Source organism: Beta vulgaris, chromosome 3 (genome assembly GCF_026745355.1).
Source record: "Beta vulgaris subsp. vulgaris cultivar EL10 chromosome 3, EL10.2, whole genome shotgun sequence".
NCBI classification, from domain to species: domain Eukaryota; kingdom Viridiplantae; phylum Streptophyta; class Magnoliopsida; order Caryophyllales; family Amaranthaceae; genus Beta; species Beta vulgaris.
In genome coordinates this window covers 48,835,557-48,851,938 of record NC_079204.1, presented here as the reverse complement: position 1 = coordinate 48,851,938, position 16,382 = coordinate 48,835,557, and the positions used below count along the sequence as shown (strand labels likewise).

The 16,382-nt window shown below is 34.3% G+C and overlaps 1 protein-coding gene across 1 annotated transcript in view; it reads left to right on the top strand.

Annotated features, from left to right (window-relative positions):
- Positions 1–6,520: 6,520 nt before the first annotated feature.
- The window catches only part of LOC104889335 (probable flavin-containing monooxygenase 1), a 47,259-nt gene continuing 37,397 nt past the window's right edge, over positions 6,521–16,382 (top strand). Inside the window, exons 1-3 of the mRNA XM_057393142.1 lie at positions 6,521–6,859; positions 7,204–7,302; positions 14,817–15,054. Coding sequence (XP_057249125.1) covers positions 6,521–6,859; positions 7,204–7,302; positions 14,817–15,054 — 676 coding nt within the window. The remainder of the gene's footprint in view (positions 6,860–7,203; positions 7,303–14,816; positions 15,055–16,382) is intronic.

The following is a 16,382-nucleotide window of genomic DNA, read 5'->3' as shown; positions in this document are numbered from 1 at the left end:
GCTATGCTCTCGAGGCGACAGGGAGTGCTTAAACCACCATAGATGGCTCCATTTTGCTCCATTTCTGTGCCTTATCTGAATGACCTTCGACTCTAGCGCAGACTTGATACTTGCATTTAGATTCATACACATTCCGGCTCCATTCACTCTTTCTCGATGTTAACTTTTATTAGATCTGGTGAATGATGATGACTCAGACATAAATTGAACATGATATAAGCTGGTTTTTTTTTTTTTTTGAAGGGTGATATAAGTTGGTTAGTTCCAAATATTTTCGACGAATTTATATAAGCAAGTGAACATGAGTAATATAGGGCCATGATAGTATTGAGATTTTTAAGATGAAATTGATACGATTCCTTTTGATTTATAAATTTACATATTGTCATTTTAGCACAAAACAAATTTACGACTTACGAGATTTTTTTGGGAATAAGTACACACACTAGAAAATTACAAGCTAATCCATATTTTTTTACGGGTGACAACGAGTAATATAGGGCTACGATAGTATGTTCTAGAAGCCTAGAAGCGTATTATCTCTGCATCCTTGTGCTGAAGACCTGATTGATTGAAGTTGGTGACATTCTCCACTGAAGTCGCCATACTTGAGACCTCTGCTTCCCTCAAATCTTGTTTGTGGAGGGCCTCGTTTTTGGTATGGTTTTTTACCTTTTTTTGTTTGTTTGGGAGATATGAATTGACATCAACCTTGAATGATTGATAGAAATGCAACTCTTTCCTTTGTTGCAACCTTTTCATATCTTCTCGGGAGATATTAAGGAACAAGGAAGATCTATGTGTTTGGACATAAGTCACATAATCAAGATGCCAGGAAGACTTTAATCTTATCTTTTTAGGAGAACAAAGATGAAGGAATATGTCCTTAGACATCCCGACAATTACTAAATATTAATACGAATTATATTATGAAGATAATAAAGTCAACTATTTTAGTAATCGTATTTTCTTGCAAGAGAATAAATATGATAAAGGACAATAATGATTGGCCTATAACTAAAATATATTAATCCTATAAGGTTACACATTGTAGCACAAGTTAGACAAAACAATTCAAATTCATTTAGGATTAGGGTTGGGCCGGTCCTAAGGGGATAGAAGAGAATTAGTTCTCCTAGCTCCCCTATGACTCTTCTATTATATATTGGATATAATATTAGGGTTTAGGTGATCAATTCAATTAATCAGTTTCTTTTCACAAGAGAGAGAAAGTGAAACCCTAAACTATTCCCTCTAACCGGCGTCTATACCATCTAAAAGCAAGAGATCTTCTCTTCCGTTCTAGCAAACGTTGGTGTTCAACTGGTGCTCGTGGACTGATTAGAGGAGCAACACTTGGGCTCTCGGATCTTCAAAACTTGCATACAACAGGAAAATCACGCTACAAAGGTTCGATATTTAATCCCTATTGTATGATTCATGTCTTTGATTATGTTTGTGATCTATGATAGATGTTAAAAAATTGTTTCCTGAAATTCTGCTATATGCATATGTATATTCCTACAGTGGTATCAGTTTTGCCTAATTCATAATATTATATGATCATGTAATTGTATGTAAAGTTATTATTTTTATTCAATTAAGGGAGGATTTATTTATGGCTTGAATTTGCATAATTGATATTTGATATTAATTGATTGGAAATTGTAAATAATTGATTTAATCCCTATTGAATGATTTATTATAATAAATATTTTTCATAAATATTTTATTATCTTTGATAAATAAATCAGATTTTACGTTCGTGAAATTCCATCTTCGGGGTTTTGGGGATAAAAAATATCTTTAAAGCACGCGTAGAATAAAAACGATTATACTGGAATATGCGCCGGACGTAGGGATGTGCTCAGCGCACCAAGTGCATCCAACACAATGCTAGAACACGTCAAGCGAGCCAATGAGCGCGTAACACGTGGATTTGTGACTCACATAGAGTCTTGCGCCTGACGCAGGTCCTGTGTGAGATGCAAGGTACTAATCTATCTTTTTCCAAAACGTGTTTGCACGTGTGCAAATTTGATTGCCCGGGCTAGCAGCATCAGGCACACCAATATGCACCTGATGCGTGGCATTGTGCCTGCCACGTAGGCCTACTTCTGGCGCAGGGCTTGCGTGGAGCGCACGCTGCCTTTTGTTTAAAAATATCCGTGATTTCTCAAATTACGCAGCGCTTTTATTATTTTACTTAGACACAAACTTACAAATATCTCCGCAATACACTTCGAATCTCCAAATACTCAAACACTGAAATACTTTCAAATCAATTTCCATTCCTAATCACACTGCGAACCTGGTTTCACGGTTACTCGGCCTAAAGATCGTTGCGCTCTTCAATCTAAGCCGCATAGGTATAATTCCTGAGGATCCTTGAATAAATTCTCTATTTCTGTACTGAAGTTACCAACAATTTACTTCATGATGTAGATCTTTAAGTAATAATCGTTCTACTGTATATTCTAATCCCTTTTCTATACTTTATTTTAGATACATATTATTATTCTTGCCTTTGTATATCATATGCTTGGCTGATCATTCTATTCATATTATATGATTGTTCCTGCTTTATTGCTTTTATCGCCTACATATTATCATTGCTAAACAAGACCTAAAGAACTATTCTAACTAATCAGATTAATTTGGACAACCTGCTAGGTTCCATGTAAATCGATTTCATAATAACATATCACTAAAAAAAATAGTTTTTTTTATGTATTTGTTGAACCAACCTAGACTAAATTATTTTTAGGGTGTATAAAAATATTATATGATTATTCTTTGGCATAAAATCTGTAATGAATTGATATTTATTAGAGGTCAACAATGGGCAATATGGTTCCTGACTGTATTTTACCCTCACTCCCGAACTCAATCTTTGGTTCATTATGATCATATATGGAGTCTAGACAAGGAAATCTATATTAGATAATTTGTCCCTACGATTTTCCCATATCCAATTAGGTTTATAATTCTTCCTACAAAGAATTGTTGGCGACTTCTTTCAAAATAATTTTCAATAAAACCTTAACACAATAGGATAGTCAAATATAACACGCGTTCACACTACATAGGCGAAATAAAAACATGCCTACAAATACAGATGGAGCTGCTATAGGGAATCCAGGCCAAGCTTGAGGAAGGGGGATTATTCGTTGTCAGAGAGAAGAAAATCATGAAGTTTTCTCGATAAACTGTGGGATATGTACCTGCATCAAAGCTGGACTTCTTGTTGTCTTGAGGGGAGTTAGCTGTTAATAGTTTGGGGAGGAAATAATAGGAAAGTCCAAGTTTCGGTTGATTCATTGGTAGTAGCTCGACTTCTCATAGGTGAAGCTCCTACTTCCTCTCCTTACATTAACATTAGTTGAAGATGCCATGCTCTCATTGCTCGCAAAGAGTGGATGATTTCTATTGAATATTGTTATAGGGAAGCTAATCGCGTGACGGATTGGTTGGCCAATGTTGGTGTTCATACGGATCGAAAACTTGTTATGATGGAGGCGGTCATGAAGGACTTTCATGGTATTATATTGGGGGACATGAGTGGGGTAGCTTGGTCGAGACTAGTGCCAGCATATTGGTTAGTGTTGGGTTCTTATAGTTGTAGTTCTTAGTTTTTTCAGTTTTCTTTTGTTTTTGTTCAGCTAGATTGTTTAGAACTCCGTAATCTTGAATTATAGTGTTTACAAAATAAGAATCTAAATCGAGTAAAACTCCATAATTAATATATATAGTGTTTACAAAATAATAATTCTAACCATGTTAGGAATCCAAACTATATAGGGATTAGATACTACAAATATATCCTAAACAAATGAGATATTATCCTAAATATACTCTCTATCACACCCCACAGTTGGAGCAGGAGGAGAGGGCAAATGTTAAGACTGGACTTAAACTCCAAAAATATCAGCCGCGGAAGACCTTTAGTGAATATGTCTACATACTGATATTTAGTAGGAACATGCAACACATGTACCTGATCCAACATAACCTTTTCCTAAACAAAATGAATATCTATCTCAACATGTTTAGTGTGTTGGTGTTGTACTGGGTTGCGAGATAAAGAAATAGCACTAACATTATCACAATAAACAATAATAGCCTGTCGGAGAGGACAATGTAACTACAAAAGAAGATAAACAACCAATAAGCTTCCACGACAATATTTCCAACACCACGATATTCTGCCTTGACATTTGATCTAGAAAGAGTAGGGTGACGCTTAAACTGCCAAGAAATTAAGTTATCTGGAAGTACGACGTTGGGGTATGGGCCCGAAACTGCTAGGGGTACGATGCTGGGCTAGGATCCCAACCCCACACGGGAGAATCATGCTGGACTGTACTGGGCCTGGAGGCCATGCCACAGGTGCATTAGTCGAGCTCGATCTGTTGGGCAAACTACTGGGGTTACTGATCAGTGATCACTGCGCCCACGGTCACGACGGCCTCTGCCTCAGTCTTGACGCCCCTCTCTGCCGCGCCCATGCCCACTACCCCTCGTTGGCCTGACTGAGGTGGCTAGTGTGGTGGTACGATGGTGATTTGTTGGGCAGCCGGTGTGCTTTTAGCCACAAACAAAGAAATTTATGGTGCTGAATCTTGAGCACGACGAGAGTGTTCGAACTCAAGCAAAGGTAACGACTCGGTTTGTTGTATCATCGTAGCTACAACATCACAATCAGTGTAAATGAGACCTAAAGCAAGCCTTAGAGCCAATTTTTGCTCTGAAACTAGTTGATCAAGATTGGCAAGTTGGTCTTTACTTTTTCTTTAACTGCGTGCAATAAGAAGAAACATCAGAGAAATTGTACAAGTGACGAGTATTGAATTGATTTTCAAGATAGACGGCCAGAGTTTGTCTGTTATTGTGAAAATATAATAGCTTTCAACTTGTCCCAAAGTTCCTGTGCAGAATCACCACGATAAAGAACTGATTGTAATAGATCTGTAAAAATATATAGTGCCATAAATCCATTGCTTGACGATGGAATCATGATGGGCCCATAACTCAACAGACATGTCAGTAGGGCGTTTGTGTTTTGGATTCATTTGTAAAGGCATGAGCATGAGTCTGAGGGTGTGCACCGGTCCAGTCCCAGGCCGGAATCGGCTGGACTAGTGGACCGAAATCCGGGATTTTCTTGGACCGGGACGGGACCGGAAAAATTCCGGTTCGGTGCGGTCTGAAACATAATTTTTCCGGTCCGGTTCGGTCCTAGACCTCTCGAACCGGAATTTTTTTCAAAAAAAATGTTTAAATACTTTTATAAATTATATGCATTAAAAATTAATAATTTTAATAGTAATAATCCTAAAAGAATAAATAGTTGATTTTCAAGTTTTTAACTTTCTACCTTTTAATTTTTCTTTAACATATAAATTTTTTTTACTAAAATAACAGAAATTCCGGTCAAACAGGTTCGAACCGGTGGACCGGAATCCTGATATTCGGCGGACCGGAATCTTCAGTCCGATCCAAATTTTGGCCCGGAGTGGTTTGTGCACACTCTTAAGCATGACACTCAAATAACTCAACCCAATTTGAATATTATACTTTCTCATGATCAAGAATCAAATAAATGCAATTTTTGATGTTAGTGAAGGAAAGTGCATGATGGAATTCATGGGGAGGGGGTTCGATTTTTGAGGTGCTTGCCGGTGGTTCCCGCAGCGGCTTAAATAAGAGGTGCAGGAAGTTTTTTTTGGCGTAAACCTAAAGCTAAGATATCATGCTAGATTGTGTAAAACTCCGTAATCTTGAAGTATTTCCATTAATCAATATATATAGTGTTTACAAAATAATAATGCTAACCATGTTAGGAATCCAAATTATATATATATATATATATATATATATATATAATACAAATATATCTAAAACAAATGAGAAAATATTATCCTAAATATATTCTCTATTATTTTATGTGTCTTTTTTTTTCCTTTAATTTGGTCTACTTTCTTTTTCCCTTTTAGTTTGTTTATGTAAGGCTGTGTTTCTCTAGTTTGGGGTTCTTCCCCTCTTACTCAACAAAAAAACTTATTACCAAAATGTGTTATAGTTGTATGTTATTTCAGAATTCAGACCGATCAACTCATGCGGCACACTTAATTGGCCGTATATTAATTAGTATAGTAAATTAACCAAGGATGTCTTGGCTTAGTGGTTAAAATTGAGGCGCTGTGAATGATAGGTCACATGTTCGAATTTTCTTTGCCCTTCTTTGTACTGCCTTCGTAACTTATATTGATATTGATAAAAAAAAATTAAAGTAAACCGAGGGCACTTAAAGTATACTCCCATTTAATTTTTTTTATTTAGATTGTACTAAATATTAGTAGTTAAGAATAATTAGTGGAGCGTAAGTAAAGATTCAAAAAGTCAACTTAAAAAGTCCAAAACTATCATGGAAGGAATGAATGACATCTTATATAGTTATATATATCAAAGGCCTTCAGTTTGAGAACTTGAGTTGTTAAGTAGTTAGATTAGACGCGCAATGGAGAGGAAAGTGGGGATTATAGGAGCAGGTATTAGTGGTCTATTAGCATGCAAATATGCCCTTTCTAAGGGTTACCATCCCATAGTTTTTGAGTCACGAAGCACCATTGGTGGTGTTTGGTCCAAAACTTTAGAAACTACTAAGCTACAAACTCCTAAACCACTTTATCAATTTTCTGATTTTCCTTGGCCTTCTTCAGTGGTAACAGATTTCCCTGACCATACCCAAGTTATTGATTATCTTAAATCTTACGCTAATCATTTTGATTTGGTTAAGCACATCAGATTTAGCACCAGAGTGGTGAGTATTAAGTATGAAGGTGCATCTGATGAAGAGGTCCAATCTTGGACGCTTTGGGCAGGGCCGTTCCTGATAATTTTTGGGCCCTAGGCGGATCTAAAAATAAAGGCCCCTATATGAGTCGATCCTAATATTTTATAGGTCATATAATTAAAACCTTCGTACCTAAAACTATAATCTATATTTTGTTAGTGATACCAATAAAAAATAAGCACATAATATTATTAAAAATTGCACATGATAAGCACAAAAATTGCACAAATTTCACTAAATATTCAAAAAGTGTATCAATTTTTATTTAGTTGGTCATAGTTAATTTCTTTTTTTGGGCCCCACACGATCATGGGCCCTGGGCGGTGGCACTCCTTGCCTACCCTCAGAACCGGCCCTGGCTTTGGGGTGGCAACGGTGACCCCTTTGGCAATACGGGCAAATGGGCTGTTACTGCCCAAGATCTTCACAACCAATCAGTTGAGCCTGTTGAGGTATTATTACTAGTTTACCAATTTTTCCTTTAAAAAAAGCTTCCTTAAATATTTTTGCTCAGACATTGGACTTGAACTTTCTTACTACTCCCTCCGTCCCATAATATACGTCTTGATTCTGTTTTTACACGCGAATTAAGGTAAATTAGAATCTTGTTTTATTTACATAAAAAGATTCATTTTTATTGGGAAACACTTACATTGTTTTTTTTTTCTTTTTAACAAAAAAATAAAAACTTAACATTAATTGCATAGTTTAATGTGTAGAGGAGTTTAATGGGTTACGAGATTCTATTTTCTCATGAATAATGGTGCATTGGAAGCTGAAATTATGAGAATTTTTTGGGAGTTAAATTATTTTCATAAGGGTATTTTGGGTATAATTATTGATTGAAAATAGAAACAAGACTTATATTTTGGGACACTTTAAAAGGAAAGGGGACTTATATAATGGGACGAAGGGAGTACTTTCTTTATTAAGTGCATATATATATCTCTATTATGTAAGGAAAGGAGAGCTATGGTGTCTCCAAAAAAATTACTTAATTACCCCTAACTAAATCAACTACTCTACCAAAAAAAGATGAAAGATAATCAAACTCAAATATAGCATAAAAAATTAACAAAAGAATTTATATCAATCAAATATTATTTGATCAATCAATACACAATCAAGTAGTAAATCAAAAAGCAAAATATAATCAATTAACAAAGTGAAATGAATTAATTAAAACAAAATACTTTGTTGATAAGAATATAAAAAATCCTTAATAAATCTGCTAACATTCTTCTATCGCTCATGAGTTTTAATTTTAAAAATCTTAAAGAAAGTATAAATAAAATAAATGATAAAAGACGGGTTTGGTTAAGTGATACTCCAAAAAAACAGTAGTATAGGCTAAAGCAACAAAATTAGCTAGCCCAAAAAACATGTCAAATGTTCAAATTTTACCTTTGTTTATGCCCAAAAAAGTTATAAATTACGGCGTTCTAAAAAAGTGAAGCACGCACCGCGTGCATAAATTGTTATACTACATAAGGGAAGGAAGGAGGCTATGGGTGTCCTCTATAAAATTACTAAATTGTCCTTATAATGTTGAAATTTTAAAACCTATCCTTCAATATTTATACATACATAAATAACTTAACAAAAATAAAAATGTCCTTTGTTTTTTCTACAAACCCAATTCAAAAGTAAAAAAATTACACAGATATAGAAGACATCTCACAAGTATAATTGACAAAAACATTTATAATAAATTTAAATTTGTAATAAAAAAAATATAGAGTAAATAATGAAACAAATTGAAAATTAGACGATAAATCCGGTAAAAGATTAAAAAAAGTTAAACAAAATAAAAGAAAATAAAATTCAAAAAAATGAGTAAATGGGATGGGGGGATTGCCCGTAATATATTTTAGGTTTTTATTTTGACGGAATATATTTGAAGTTGTACATATCCATGCATTAATATTAACAGGTTGGGCTTGGCCCGTCCATTTAAAATTTTTTCCAAGTTAATTTGTTGTTTAAGTCCACAACTTTAACGGGCCGGGTTGAGAGGGCTTAGCGAGCCGTCCCGTCCATGAACTAGCTCTACTTAAAACAACTACTTGTTTTTATGAATCTTTGATTTTGCAAAAGAGGAACAAAGTTTTCAACTCAAAAAGGATAGATGCTCACAGTAAGAAGTAAAACAATATATAGGTGGAAGATCACTTCTTATACACGTCCAAAGCATGCTTATGGCAAGTACCTAATTCTTTCAAATTAAGGGCCAGTTCTCTTCGGTATAAAATAGCTGAATCGAACTGATTGGAGCTGAACTGAACTGAACTGAACTGAATTGAATTGGATTGAATTGAATTGAATTGAATTGAATTGAATTGAATTGAATTAAATTGAATGTAATAAATATATAAATAATATTTAAACAATAATAATATGAATATTAAATAATTATTATAATGATAAGTAATAATAATGAATAATAATAATGATAGTATTTTGGATATTTTTAAATGATAGTTATAAATAAATAATATTAATAATCATAAATTAATAATAATAATAATTCATGATAATAATGATAATTAATAATAATTATTTTACATTATTTGAATTAATATATTAATACTTGATGATGATATATAATAACAATAATATCTAAGAAGTAAATTAATATTACTATTTTAATAATTAGATTTAATAATATAATAATATTTAGTAATAAAAATAATGATTGGGTTGGACCGCGAAAATTACATCATAAACCGTCTTGACGCGATTTGATTGGTTTATGGGCTAAAAAACGTGGGTTTATTTGTACTTTGACCTAAACCATGTTCCTCCTAATAATAATAGTAATAATAATGAGCAAAGCTATAATAAACAAAATAACATATAGAAACAACAACAACAACAACAACAACAACAACAATAATAATAATAATAATAATAATAATAATAATAATAATAATAATAATAATAATAATAATAATAATAATAATAATAATAATGATACTTAATAGTAATGATATGAAAATAAATAATAATAATAAGAGTAATTAGTAAAATAAATTATACCAACATAATAATAAAATTTAACAAAATGGTTATAAAAGAATGGAGCTGAACTGAACTGATTGGAGTTGAACTGAACCGAACTGAAATAAGTTGGGGAGAACAGACCCTAAATAACACCAATCTAACCTTTTGATTGAGCATAGTGGTGAATCATGAAAGACTTAATTCCTTCCATTTAGAAAATATCAATCAATGATTGATATATATTTCTTCCATTCTTTATCTATTGCAACAATATAATAAGGTTGGACATGGTTATCAAGAAAATAAAAAATCAGTAAGGTAAAATAAGGGTAATATTGTCAACTAATTAGTTGGTGTGTAATTAATGGTAGTTTTAGTAAGTTAAAGTAAGGGTAATATTGTCAACTAATTAGTTGGTGGGTAATTAATGATAGTTTTAGTAAGGTAAAACAAGGATAATATTATCAACTAAAATTACTTTTTTTAACCAAATATAACATTGTTGCAATAGATATGAAACTATCACAAGTAGTCATTGTTGCAATAGATAAAGAACATATATCAATAATTATTCCATAATTGATATTTTTACTATACCAAATAATAAATTCATTCCTTATATGCGAAATTCTATATCGACATTATCACATAATATTAGTGTCTTTTACAATAATTAATCAACATTGTACTTTAGGTGTGACCCTATGGGTCCAAATCAGCTTAACAATAAATATTAATCATTTATTAATATTACAAGTCAAGATTTGCTTCTAACAAAGCCTCATGACTACCCAAATTATATTCCAATTCATATAAATATTTATAACGTTATTATTAATTAATTGAGTTCTGCACTTAATCGTAGGACATACTCCAACAATAGTAACTTCTTTCCCCCATCCCTTCTCAACTCACCTTCATTTTTATTAAGGTGGTTGGACCAAAATCCATTACCCCCAATCCAAATATTAGAGTTCAGACGACCATTAGATTTAGTTGTTAAAGTGATACATCACTAGGGTGAGAAACTAGGATCCTAGTAGTAGGGGATTGATACATATACTTCCTCCGTTTTTTTTTTACTTGCAACACTTTTTTTTTCCATCAATTCCAATGCAAAATTTGGGTAGGAGAGAGGTAGAGAGGAAAAGAAGAGAATGCCCCATGTGATTGGAGAGAGGTAGAGAGAAAGGAAAAGCAAAAGTAGAAATTAATTATTTTTCTTTTAGGAAAGTGTTGCAAATAAACAAAGAGAATTGTTAAACATCGACCATCGTTCTGAAATTACTTAAAATCGCCCCAAGCCTCCCCAAGCCCCTCCCCCACCCAGAAACTATCCCCCAAAAGCACAACCAGTAGGCAACTCCTTCCTCTTTTATTTCTTCCCTCACCACCAATACCCCCACCCCATCCCACCCCCTTGTTGTTGCCTTCCACGAATCCTCACCACTAGTATCCCCCAGTACCCCTAACTCCTCTTTTTCTCTCTGTATTTTCCCCTAACCACCTGAAAGGATGAAACCATTCATTGCTCCATGACCCCATCCCCCCACCCGAACTCGAAGAAGAAACCCTCGTCTCCTCCGACTCTAATGACTAATTAACAACAACCACCCCTTTTCACCCATCCTTCTCCTTCTTTTGCCACCAAAAAACTCTAGCATCTACACCAGCAATTACCAAACCCAAATAATTGAGAGTTGGAAAGCAATTAATCATCAGCGTCCTAAATAATATTTTCAGTTTTCTGACTTCACAAACAAATCCTATTAAGCCCAATAATTACTTTTTATGGGTGAGAAACCCCACTATATACATTGATCAAATGAACTCTTCCTCAATAATCCTCTAATCCCACTAAGAAGGCGTTTGGTTCATATAGTGGTATGGATTTGGAGACAGGGATGAAACCAAAGTGGTATAGGTTTGAAACTTGATACCTAATACCATGTATTCAGTTTTATTTGAGAATGAAATTATTTCTTCTATTTGATACCTAGAGGTATTGGTATGAGTCATACCCACCTCCACCCCTCTTGGATTTCTAAACCCCTTATCTTATGAGTAGGGGTGTAAGTTCGGTTTTTGGTTTGGTTTTAGGTCAAAACGAAACCAAACCGAAATAAATTCGGTTTTGAAATTTCCAAACCAAATCCAAACCGAAATTCGACTCAATCCAAACCAAACCAAACCAAAATATGAAACCAAAAACCAAACCAAACCAAACCAAACCGAATTTTTTTATCTTTCAAAATCCAAACCAAAACAAACCAATTTTTTTCATATTCCAAAATCCAAACCAAACCGAAATGAAATTAAATCAAACCAAGATAAAAACAAACCGAATTTTAACCAAACTTTCTGATAATTTGTATTTTAAGTGACAATATTTTTGTATTTTCGTAATTAATATTAAAAAAAAAGAAACACAAAAAAATAATAGAGAATAATTCGGTTTTTTCGGTTTTCCAAAACCAAAACCAATCCAAACCGAAAAACCGAAAAAATAATTTTTTTGAATCCAAACCAAACCGAATTTCAAAAAAAAACCAAACCAAATTACTAATTCGGTTTGGTTTGGTTTGGTTTTCGGTTTTTAACCAAATAACTTACACCCCTACTTATGAGTTTGAGAAATGGGTTTTAAATCTATCAATTTACTAAACAAACACTAGGTATGAGTTTTGCTTATTCTAAACTCATACCTCGCTCACACCGAAATCATATGAACCAAACACTCCCTAATTACATTCTATCTCTTCTCATTTCCCACCCACCATCACTTGGCATCCATTATTTCCTCTCCTTTTTAGCTATGTGTTCTTCCCTTCGAAATCCCATCATTTCCCCAAATAATTTCTGGGATTTGAATAAAATTTTTTGATATTTCCCCGAAATAAATAATTTTGGAACGGGATATCAGACTTTTTTAGGAAGAAAGAGAAACGATTCCAGGGCATTGATTTAGGAGAGAGAGAAAGAGTAGGGAGAGGAGGGTTTGGGGAGGTTGTGATGGGATAGGGAGGGTGGCTTAGGGGTGGGGGTGGGGGTTAGGAGGTGGTTTCGTGGACTACGGAGAGATTGAGGGGGAGGAGAAAGGGAGATAAACAATTTTTGGGTGGTGGCGTGTTGTGGAGGAAGAGAAAAATATAGATTTTTTTTTAAAATTTTTTTACTTAAATAAAAATTACGGTTTTTTCACCAAATACCCCTGACAAAAAAATTTATTCACTAAATACCCCAGCTGTTTTCAAAATTCACCAGATACCCCTAACTTTTAAAAAAATTCACTAAATACCCCAAATTTTTTAAAAAATGACAAATAATGCCCTTAATGACTAACGACGGTTAACTCCGTTAATCATTAGTGTTAATTAACTTTAATTAACCCTAAAGAACTCTAATTAACCTAAAAATCCTAAAAACCTAACTAACCTAACCCCTATCTATCTCCCAAACCCACCACCCCAACAACCCCAGCCCCACCAGCTACAAGCCCCCACCACCCAACCCCCTCCCCTTCCCAGCCAGTCGCGCCGCCCCCTCCCCTCCCATTCCCCTATAGTCGCGTAGTCCCCTCCCCTTCCCCGCCTGTCGCGCCACCCCTACCACCCCCTTGCCCTGCAGTCGTGCCGCCCCTACCCTCCCCTTCCCCTGCAGTCGTGCCGCCCCTCCCCTCCCCTTCCCCCGCAACCGTTGCGCAACCCCCTCCCCTCTCCGTCCTTTCACGCACCTTTAAAACCCCCACAGTCGATTTTTTTTTCATTTCAGAGGGGGTTGGCGGCGTTTGCGGGGGAAGGGGATGGGAGGGGGTTGGGCGGCGTTTGCAGGGGAAGGGGAGGGGAGGGGGTTGGGCGACGTTTGCGGAGGAAGGGGATGGGAGGGGGGTTGTGCGGCGGTTGCAGGGGAAGGGGAGGGGGCTGCGGGGGTGGGGAAAAGGGGAATTGGTGGTGCGGGGGGGTGCTGGGTGTGGTGGGGGGAAGAAGTGGGGTGGTGGGTTAGGGTTAGTTAGGTTGACTTAGGGTTAATTAGGCTGACTTAGGGCTAATTAGGTTGAGTTAGGGCAAATTTGTAAATAAACACTAACACTGACTAACGTCCGTGAACTTTTGGGGTATCTGGTGAATTTTTTTAAAAGTTAGGGGTATCTGGTGAATTTTGAAAAAAGTTGGGGTATTTGGTGAATAAATTTTTTTATCAGGGGTATTTGGTGAAAAACCCGTAAAAATTAATAAGCCAACCAATGAAATAGTGACACGTGTCCCAGTTAACCTGTTTATTATATCAATTCGATTTTTACGTACTTTAGGAATTGTGGTATAAAAGTGTGAAATATTAAATAATAATCGAAAGTCTTTGTTATTACGGGCGAAGTGGCTAAAGTTTGTATTATTCTAATTGAGTAATCCTTAGTTATATATTAGATGAAAATTTCATTAGTCTTACAGAAAAAGTATTGATTTCCAACTAGACTGGTCACAAATCGACCCAATTTGAAATCTAACCCAAAACTGAACCGAAAGGGTCTTGACTATTCAGAGAAAAAAATTGTGACCCAAATCCCGAATTCACTTAATTAGCGACATTCCTTAAATCTTGATATTCATTAAGGATTTGTAGTCGAGTTGTTGGAAATTTAGGAATAGTTGGTGCAACTTTAAAAAACAAGGTTACCTTGTGCATCCTCTAAAAGTTCAAAGGTACTTTTACAAAATTTTCTAAATTTTTAAATTTTGACATAGCACATTTATGCACCTCTCTATGTACCAAAATCTTTTTCCCTTATGTCAATCTATATATATCTAATATTATAATTTTTTACTAATTATTGTTATTATTAATTTATTATTGTATTAGTCTTGCACCCAACATTATATTTATGTTAGTACATATCAATATGCACTCGCTACCAACGCACTTTTTTCTGTATTATTGATTGATTAGAATAATGACACAGATAATTCGAGTAGATTTTGTGATTTTATGTCTGGGACGATTCAGTGATGTACCAAACATACCAGAGTTCCCCTCAGGCAAAGGGTCAGAGGTCTTTGCAGGGGAAACGTTGCATTCTATAGATTATTCAGCTATGGATTTTGAAAGTGCAAAAAATTTGGTTAAGGGGAAGCAAGTTACTGTGGTGGGCTTCCAAAAATCTGCAATTGATATTGCAATGGAGTGTTCAATCGTCAATGGTAAGAGCTAAATTATGTTTTCTAATGTTATAGTCAAGTCTTTATTTTTTGGTGTTTTGCAAGAAGTCCGACATTTGTCATATAGTGTGGATGAGAGTAATTTATATAGTAGGTTCCACTTTATCAATTTGTAATGTATTGAAGTGAAACTATGAAGGTACAATTAATGTAATGCTGTAAATATATTGGAGAAAACCACTTCAGTAACTATAAAAGGCAATTACTTTTTGTTCCTATTGTTGGAGTATGGGGTGATATTTAATAAAAGGAGGTTTGAATTGAGTGACAAAATTTATTCGATTTTCCCAAAATAAAACTATAACACAGTGTTTAATTCTTGCAGATTCGTTTTTAATATTTTTGCTCAAATTAATGAATTCTTTTTTTGATTGGGAAATTAAGTCAGCCCAAAGGCTAACCCCTACAAAGGCTACTAGCCTTGTAGGAACTACCAGCACATTGGCTGGTAATGCATGCAAAGCATGCTAAGGAACAAATTAATGAATTCTTGAAAACAAAAAGTAAGGAAATAAAAAAATGAGACATGGGATTTTAACATGGTTCAATCTCACCTCTAAAATCTACATCTACCCTACCGATTTTTTTTAATTGAATCTCAAAATGTCACTCTTTTTATACAATATGATCCCCCCACTACTAACTCTAGTAGTGCTTCTTAACACCTAACTTTAAGTGTTGCTATTCTTTAAAATGATAGAATAACAGAAAGATTTAGTCCTCACAAGTGTGCTTCTTAGATAAGCAGATTGAAGAATGTTACAATTGTTATAAAGTACTTTCAGCTTACTGGAACTTTGTGCTATGCTTAGACTATGTGGATACGTTTTCAGCTCTCAAAAAACTCACAAATAATCTTTTTCAGAAAACATGTTTTTCACAATTGATTGTTATCGCTTATACAGATTATTTTTTGATCAAATATTACTCTAAAAAATATGATAATCTTTTTGAATAATTTTGCTCCTAAAGTTAAGAAATAAAAACTATAAAGAAATCGAAAAGGTTTTGTTTAAGAAACCTGATTTTTTTTTTATCTTTTAATGATAAAGGTTTCATACTTATCTTTTTCCAACCAAAAATCAGATTTCATAAACTCTTTTTTCACCAAATCTTATCAAAAATTTTCTTTTCGAATTGATTTTCCAAATTCCTTTTTATAAAAACTCTCCTTTATATTTTTCAAATACAAAAACATGAAATTAACATAACTACCTATTTTTCTAACTCTAAAAAATAGTTAATCATCCTAATTTCACATTTTAGCCTTTGCATAAAATTTCAACAAGTTGATTACATTTCATGACTAA